This window comes from Octodon degus, unplaced genomic scaffold (genome assembly GCF_000260255.1).
Source record: "Octodon degus isolate 3935 unplaced genomic scaffold, OctDeg1.0 scaffold00010, whole genome shotgun sequence".
NCBI classification, from domain to species: Eukaryota; Metazoa; Chordata; class Mammalia; order Rodentia; family Octodontidae; genus Octodon; species Octodon degus.
In genome coordinates this window covers 16531815-16541115 of record NW_004524586.1, presented here as the reverse complement: position 1 = coordinate 16541115, position 9301 = coordinate 16531815, and the positions used below count along the sequence as shown (strand labels likewise).

Sequence of the window (9301 nt, the reverse complement as noted above, 5' to 3'; positions counted from 1 at the left end):
TTTTCTCTAATTTTGGTCTGCAAACTTAGGTTGTTAACCCTCCAGAAGAGAAGCTTATTGTTATTACCATACAACCTACGCTGTTAAGTTTAACCTCACTATCTGTTTTTGTCTACTCTTGAACTTTTATTTCTAATAAGCCATTATATGAATGTGCCAGGATTAACTATTTTCTTAGTGATATATGAGTAAGGTGTTTCTAGATTTCATCCATTTTGAGTAAAGCTGCTAGTAATAATTTGTCCAGTGTCTTGTAGACATAGTTTTCGTATCCCATGGGTGGTAAGTACTTAGGACCAAATGTCCAAGTAGTTTACATCATAAGAACTTGCAGGGCAGTTCTCCAGAATGTTTGTACCATTCTTGGGTTTCCATCAGCCACCTACAAATGTCTTGTCAGTATTTAATATCTGATTTTTAAATGTTCAGCCATTGTAGTGGAGAAAAAATCTTATCTTTACAAATTTAATTTGCACTTAATTAGTGATTAAGGATATTTGGTACCTACTTATTTTTTATTTGCCATTTGTAAAATACTTATTTGGGTGTTCTTTTTATTGTCTATTTTATGATTTATCTCTTTATTATTGACTGGTAAGATATATGTAATTGAACATGAATTTGGAAACTTTTCTTCCTAATTTGTGAGCTAGATGTTTATATAGTGAGATGTAAATTTTGAACCTTTCATTCTCTGTGCTTTGCTTACCTTTTTTCTTAATGGTAGATTTTGATGAGTAGAAATGTATAATTTTGTTGAAGCTGATTTATAATCTTGAAAAATGCTATAAATTTTACTTTTATGCCTCCCCCAAATCTTTGCTTTATGAAATGTCACAGAAGTACCAGAATTGTCCTTTGTTACAGCACTAGAGTGATGTATCTATTTAAATAAAATAAATTTAGAAATTTCCTTTCTTGGTTACACCAGCTCTCTTTCTAATGTTAAGTTGCCGCATCGGGTAAGTGCCTGCTGCGCTGGACAGCTCAGGTTCTGGTGGCTCCCACCACTTCTCTTGAGTAGCGTTGTTGAAGTACCTGCATACCTTTACCTGTAAGCATCAAAATGCAGACAATGCACCAAGTACAGTTCAGTGTCCATGTATCATAAAACCACATGGAAAATTAGGCATAAATGGGATTATTTCCAAGCTGATTTGAAAAAATGTCACAATACAGTATGGTTGTTTTTTGTGTATTTTAGACAAGGTCTGACTTTGTAGTTCAGGCTGGCTGTGAACTCACTGTGTGGCTCAGGGCTGGCCTTGAACTCACGGAAATCTTCTTGGCTTTACCCACCATGTGTTGAAATTACAAGTGTGTACCACTGTGCCTGGCCAGTTATAGCTAGTCTTAAACTTAACGCTAAATTTTAAAAGGTTTCCCCAAAGCTTAGGACTGAGGCAAAGTTATCTGCTCACACTGTGTCTGTTTGCAGTTAAATTGCAGTTGCATAGTAAAGCAAGAAAAGTAATCAAGGATTTAAGAATGGGGGGAAAAAAAGAAGTAAAACTGTGGTTTTACATAGTGTGGTCATATGCATATATACCGCTGCCCCAAGACACACACACACACACACACACACACACACACACACGCCACTTGGTGACAAGAATGGTGGTACCGGGTGGTCAAGCTGTGCAACATGCCTAGGTAACTATCTTACTGAACATATACCTAGAAATTCGTTGAGCCTCGGCAGAAGCCCTTCCCTCAGCATGTGAAACTAGTGTCACTCCTGCGCCCTATTTGATCATCTTCATTGGGTGCCACTGAGATAAGAGAATGGTTTTTCTGAAGCAGCTGGCCGGGCCTCTTAATTGTGTTTCTCTGCATATAACACACCAGAAGTGTGTCATTGCACCTTCCACAAATCGATATCAGTCATTCAGAAATCCTCAGACACCTCACTGATGCTTGCCTCAAGAAGAAGCAGCCTTAGCAGCCCAGACACCCGAAGGGTGAATGAAATCTTTGATATGGAGAACGAGAAATACTACATTTCAGAGTAATAGGTTGATTAGAAAGTGATAGGCATTTAGATTTTACCAGAAATCAGAAGCTGTTGCTCAGCTCTGGGACCACATGCCTTCCATTTTTGCTCAGACCAGTGGAATTTATCTTCACAAATGGTGTTCTGGGTTTGTTGCTCTTAAAAGTCTAATTAAGTGACTGACACTTAAAAATAAAGTAGAATTGCTCATGCCAAAGAATCTGAATATTTTTTATTGTGATAGTCATAACCAACAGGTATTCTAATACATAGTGCTAGTTTACCCTCCCAAAAATATTGTCCCTGTTCATCTCCTCAGTGACATCTGGCTTCCGTGTGTCTTGAGGGTGCTGAGCTAAAACTTTACCTCTTGTTATTTAATCCACAATTTATTATGGTGTATACGATCAGTTCCAGCCCTGACTAGTGCTGAGTAGGGGCTCTGCAGCTGAGTTACATCCTGAATCCTTTGTTGTTATTATGAGTTCTGTGAAGTTATGGGTTAGTAGTTGATTATTTAAAAATAAAATTCTCAATTTTTTTGTTTAAATTTAACTTCTCACATGTTCTGAAACTTTGAGTAAATTTATCATTTGACCTTTCTCATTACTGAAATGTGAACCAAAGAGAGAGATTGTTGTTGTGCCTTCTTCATTGCTTTTACTGAAGAAATAATCACAAAAGGCTGTCTGTGAACATAAAATAACTTAGGAAATGATGAATTCCAATCAGTTTCCAAAATATACTGACTTATCTCCCCGACCCTCCAATATATAATTTATTTGCATCGATGCTCCATAATTATAGCTTTAATAGGATGGAAAATTCAAGGATAATTCTGATCAATATATGTTATAAATTATGTAATTTTTTTGTTGTGGATAAGGCTTTTCATGCTTTCATGTCACGGAGTTACTTTCTCAGTTCTCAAATTTATGTAGACTATGACAGAAGTATATAGACAAATGTGGGAGTCCTCTTCCTTCCAAAGCCGTTTGGCGGGAATTCTACATAGAAATGTGATGAAAGGTTTTAACGTCTTTTCCTGAATCCATTTATCTTATTTCCACATACAGATCTTACGTTTTAAATAAGAAGTTTTAGAAAATTCAAGCAAAATTTAAGAACATTTCATGTTTGTAAATTGACCTTTAAAACTTACCTTTCCTTGTAAAAATTCTAGTTTTAGAGAAAATGAACTAAAGCAAAGAGAGATGTTCGAAGTGATTTTCAGCAACACTGTTTTGTATCATACAAAATTTTTTTTTTTTTTTAAATTGTGGTCAAGTCCTCACAACATAAAATTTACTTGTTCACTGTGAAGAGCATAATTCACTGGCATTTAGAATGTTCAAAATGTTGGATTATGTGACATTGCTTAGTTGTGGAACACTTTTTGGAATATCTTTGGAAAAAAAGTTTTATGGCTCTGGTGGACTCTAAGGAAACATCTTCTTGGTTTTGTTTAACTGTGCAAAAGCTAGTTTACCTATCAAATCTTGTGCTTCCTAATCTGTAAAGAAGGATAGTACTACCTGATTGCGTTCTTCCGGATATTAAGTTAGTTAATACTAATTTAATTTTACATGATTATAATGTAATACAAACATTCTTGGCACATCTAGTGGTTAGAGAGTGCTTCTTAAATGTTCAAACCTTGTGCCTGCGATATATTTTGCCAGTCACTTTATCTGATTAGAAAATTTGCTATGAATATGCATTTACTTCTAAGTGGAAATCAAAATAAAATCAACTCTCTTGTGGATTTATGACTTAAAAATTGAGATGTCTTTTTTCTGAACTTACCGTGCATGTTCCTTTGCATTGTGACCAGGAAGCTGACCAAAGTCCTGAGGAACTACGTGGACAGTGCGGAGAAGCTCAGCATCAACGAGCAGCTGTACAAAGCGATGAAGGCTTTAGAATACATCTTCAAGTTCATCGTGCGCTCCCGGATACTCTTCAATCAGTATGTACCCCGAGAGACGGGGACTGTCCTGCACCTCTGCCTTCTCCTTTATCGCTTCCGCTTCTCTCTTTCTGTTGCTCTCGCTCCTTCCTAGCACGGCGGAGCACTAACAGCTAGCACTACTAGGGCGGGCTTGGCGCGTAGGAGCTCTTACCTGCTTCCTGTGCAGCGCAGCGCAGGCTCTGGGGAGAGTCCCCTGTCCTGGGGTCTGACCGTGTGCTTGCGAGCCACACGCTGCTGACAGTATTTGTCATGCTTCACACACAGAGCCAAATGTCCATGAGTACTCTGCAGGTCTTTTCAGTACATCTTTGTATAGCAAAAATTCCCAGAAGAACAAACAAAAATGATCAGAGCAGCAACAGTGAGAAGTCAATATCAAGTTAAATTGCCTCGCTTGGGAAGGCTCTGGGGCTTCTTCCTTTTGTTTTCTTCAACCAGAATGTTTTTCTTTCTAGAGAATTATTCCTTTGTGTGCAGAAGGACACCTAGGTGCTGTAGCTTAGGGAAATTTTTAGTGTTATGTGGATTAATTTAGGAATTGCTTTTGAACTTTAGGAAAATGGGGGGGTAATGATTTCATTATTTGATAGATAATATTTGGATTTGATATGTTAGCATTTATAACATGAAAAGACATGCTGCTAAAACAAAGGGACTTCCTTTGGCCTACAGCGTTTCACTTTTTTGATTGCAGAGATACGGAAATGGGCTCTTCTGAGTCTGGCGTGGTGGAGTGGGCTCGGAGGGTGGCTCTGTGGGTGCCCCACTTGAGCAGTATTTGTTAATTATCATAGACTGGCGGTCCTCTTGCAGTGACTTCTACACGCAAAGGTGGGATTCAGGAGCCCATGTCCCTCTGAGTCAGAGAATGTCTTATTTTGCCTTCAAAAAGCAGAGACCTCTTGACATAGTGTCAGTGAAAACTGGGAATTGAAACAGGGTGGATCCAAATCAGTACATTTTCATTTCCTTTGTATATTACTTGCATCCGTCTGGAGCAATTATGTCCAGAAGTTCCAAGCAGATAGGGAATGAATCCATATCCACTGTTAAGTACGCGTGCTAGAAATGAAGCCCCTGAGTCCTACTGTGTGTGGATGGCCTGGTGGCAGTTTTACACAGTGCAGTAGCCACACTCATCCAGGGTCCTAGACCCGTGTTCATGCTGGGCGATAATTAAACAGCAGTCTTTTCTTTTTGTACCAGGAATCGAACTCAGGATCTTGTGCTTGCCAGGCAGGCACTTATGCCATTGAGCTGTATCGTCTGCCCTAAACAGCATGCTTTGTGCTACTATTTTTGTATATGAAGACCCAAGGAATCGGGCCTTTATCCTTGACTAAGATATCCTTGCTTGTTTATTATACTTTATGGGTAGGTATGGCCTTTGGCGTGGACAAACGCTTTTTCATGAGAGTGTGAACCACCCATGATTTTCTCATTGTTGGATGGGAAAGAACAAGGTAAATTAGGGTGTTTTCCTGCATTTTGTATTATTTTATTTCAAAGGCATTGGTTCTGTGCAGGTGAACTTGTTGACTCTCCTCCACCCCATGTGTGGTGTGCGGCTTTTATATTTTCTCCATTGATTTTAAACTTCTGGTTGTCCTAACCCCTAAATCTACACCGGAGTGAAATGGTGGCAGTCCTGTTGTTTGGTTCCTTTGTGTTGTGTTGCAGAGGCTTCTTGCCATGCAGTTAGTGATCCTTGTGACGTTGGGGCGGTATTTGATGATGCTTGTCTTCTCTCTGAGTACCCTGAGGGTGCCCAGGGCTTCATCATTAAACCAAATGTGTATTGGTGACCAGAGTGCTTCTGTTGGAGTGAATATTGTACTACCTCTTTTGGGTCGCAGTGCTGCTTGGGAGAAGATTGCGGTCACCCAGGTGAACCAGTAACGTCATTTCTCTGCTGCTCTCTTTCAATTTTGAAATGCGAATGGAGTAAGTTCTTAGAGCCACGCTTCATAGAATTGGTTTGGTTTGATCAGGTTTATAGTGTTTAGGAATATTATTGACTGTGTGCAACAGAAGATGCTAATTTAGGGGGCTTTGACAGGTGAGGTTCACTTCTTTTTCCTTTTACACCCAGTTTGGAGCCCAGAGGAAGATTCTGGATCTTATAGAGTTGGCCCAGGGGGTGCTTAGGTCTTCCGCTCCTTTTCTCTTTATACTTTGCCATCATAAGTGTCTGTTTCCTTAGTCCCAAGGGGGCGCCTGTCCCTCCTTGGATCACATCTACGCTCTGGTCAGTGGGGAGGGGAAGGCAGGGGGATTACAGCTATACCTGCCTTTCTTTTTGGAAAAGGCCTCCTTTCTTTGGCAGAACTATGTCATGTGACTACTTTGGGTGCAGGGGAGACTGGAAGGGACTTTTAGATGAGTTGATGGCTGCTTTCCACAAAACCAGAGGTACTGGGAGAAATAGACATTGGACTGGAAATTAGCATTCTCTCCCTTATGCTTTTAAATTTTTAAATTTTTTTTTATTTATTTGAGAGAGAGAGAGAGAGAGAGAGAGAGAGTGGGGTGTGTGTGTGTGTGTGTGTGTGGCCAGCTCAGCCCACCAGGGGGCGGGGCTGGCTGGCATATGGTGCTGGGGGATCGAACCGCGGTCCCTGATGCTTTGCCAAGCTTGTTCTAAGTAGGTGCTTCAGACCACTGAGCAATCTCTCCAGCCCCTCTCCCTTATGCTTTTAATTCAAGCTTTCTGCTGCCTCAGAGCTTAAATCTCCCCAAACCCATTTAAGTTTATTAAATGCTTCTTAAGGAGGCTCAGTGGAGCCTTTGTTTCCTCTTAGTAACGCTCCTGTCACCAGTGTCTCTTAGATGTTAAATCACTGGCGCCCAGGCTGAAGCTCAGGGAGGTTTATTCCCACTGGATTCCGTCAGCCTGGGGTGAAGTACTCAGTTGATCTTTGCACATATGTCGGGAGTACTCCTAACGCACTCAGGCATTCCTTCTTTTCTCTGCTGGACCTAGACCAGGATACATCTACCCGGGTCCCAGCTAGGAACCGGCAGGAACCAGCGTGATCCACAGTACTGTGTGGTAAATTCTTTGCTGGGGTAACTTGATGTTAAAAGAGGTAAGAGCGTCCAGGACACAGCTGAGTAGCAGCAGTCTCTAAAAGGCGAGGCAACATGGTCCTAATCTAAGCATCCCTGGCCTTTCTAGCCAGTACCTGTGGTTCCCATTAATATTACCAGTCAGATATTACCTATCCAAGCAGATAGGGAATGAATCCATATCCACTGTTAAGTACGCGTGCTAGAAATGAAGCCCCTGAGTCCTACTGTGTGTGGATGGCCTGGTAGCAGTTTTACACAGTGCAGTAGCCACACTGATCCAGGATCCTAGACCCGTGTTTATGCTGGGCGATAATTAAACAGCAGTCTTTTCTTTTTGTGCCAGGAATCGAACTCAGGATCCTGTGCTTGCCAGGCAGGCACTTATGCCATTGAGCTGTATCCTCTGCCCTAAACAGTATGCTTTGTGCTACTGTTTTTGTATATGAAGACCCAAGGAATCGGGCCTTTATCCTTGACTAAGATATCTGGTCCTTCTATCTCACTTCCTCTCCTTCCTTTTTCTCCTCTCTCCTTTGTCCCTCCCTCTGTTAACACAGAATGAGTTTTTCAGCCCTGACTATATCTCAGACTTTGTTTCATGATCTTGTTCTCCCCCTCCCCCCAAATATGGATCTTGGTTGCCTAGTAGGATTCTCGAGGGGAAGGAAGGACATATACATCCTTTTTGATATGCAGGATGCAATTGTAGCTACAGTTGTAGGTGTGATAATTACTTCTTTAGTTTAAATCTATGGGAGTAAAACTGGTGAGATGTATTAGTACTATGCTGATTGTTTGGCGGGGGGCGGGGGAAGCTCTTTAAAGTCATGGTTGATAAAGCCAAGAGCTCTGTGTATTGTCCTGCTCATACCAGCTACTCATTGTCCTCCCTTAACATTCACTGTGGTGTCAAGGACCCATTGTGGAGGCAAGCAGATTCCTACTCTGAGCGGGCTACTTAAGCAGCAGCCTGGTGTCCCACTCAGATGTCTAGAATATTGGATCATGACATGCTTTAAGCAGGCCTTGCATGGGGTGTTTGCAGAGGTGTGGACGAAAACAAAACGGGGCTCTCATTTTCTTACCTTCAACATATTTATTACCTTGGGAGAAAAACAATTGTGCTCACAGCTGGAATTGACAAGTGTGTTTTTCCTTTTGCAGTTGGAAAAACTTTTGAGATCTATTATTTTTCTTTTTTCAAAATGGTGTGCTGCGTTTTCATGTATTACTGTAGCTTTGTTAAATTTTGGCATAATTGACAGTAATTACTCTTCAAAGAACAAAGAGGTGAAACTGGAGATGCAGATACTGAAGCTGATCATAGTTGGCTTACTGTCTTTCTTCCTATGCAATTCTTTACTTGCTGTTTTGTTTAAGGTTCGTTTTGTCTTGAGATGAGAACAGCAGTTCAGAAGCTTTGGCCCAAAACATTTGGCTAGGAGGGAACAGACCATAAGATTTTTTTCTAGCCAGGGGCTCAACTCCACTGGTTTTTGTTTTATCTGTGTTTTCTGTGTAGGCGGATCAAATTAGCTAGCAAGCCAGAAACAGACACGTTCTGTATCGGCCCTGCTGAATCAAATGACTAAATCTAGTTAGCTTTTGGCTCCTTTCTTTTCTGTATTTTGTAGAGCTTTTGCCTGTCATCTGACGTTAACTTTCTGAATAATTAATTATTGATCATGAATAAGTTATGCAGCTCTGACTTTTTTAATCACACCCTGGGTCACAAAGTGGAAGGTAGTTAAAAGACAAAGATCTTGTCATTCCTTGTTAATGAATACTTATTTACTGAAAAAGCAGAGGTTTTATTCATCTGTTTGTGCATCAATATGTCACTTAGTTCAGTCCTTCTTCCTCTGTGAAGTGGGTCAAACAAGTGACTCTTAATTTTTGTTTGATAAAGCCAGACTTCTCCAGTGTTCTTTCATCATAGCAAGCTGCTTTAAAGAGACTTATGCAAAAGGCTAACCATTTACATGTTGCAAATGTGGTAGCTGGCCTCAGAAAAACAGATTATTATACTTTTATCCTTGAGAGGCTCTTGGTAGAAGTTAAAGTATATTAAAGAGTCATGGATTATGAAACTGTTATTATAGGCCTCCAACTATATAATTGTTTCTTCTTTCTTGTGGATTTACTCCTTTTTTTTGTATTTTAGGGAAGGGTCTATGGGGTGTTCAGGATCTCACTGCTAGAAGGGACTCATTGTGATCTGCCTGTTTATAGCCTCCCGGAAACTGGGATTATGCAAGGGCTAC

At 40.6% G+C, this 9301-nt stretch overlaps 1 protein-coding gene across 2 annotated transcripts in view; it reads left to right on the top strand.

Moving 5' to 3' along the window:
* Dock1 (dedicator of cytokinesis 1) overlaps nt 1-9301 on the top strand; it is a 542363-nt gene that overhangs the window by 123117 nt on the left and 409945 nt on the right. For both annotated transcript variants that reach the window (XM_004625582.2, XM_012513454.2), the window contains exon 22: nt 3828-3962. In XM_004625582.2, coding sequence (XP_004625639.1) covers nt 3828-3962 — 135 coding nt within the window. The remainder of the gene's footprint in view (nt 1-3827; nt 3963-9301) is intronic.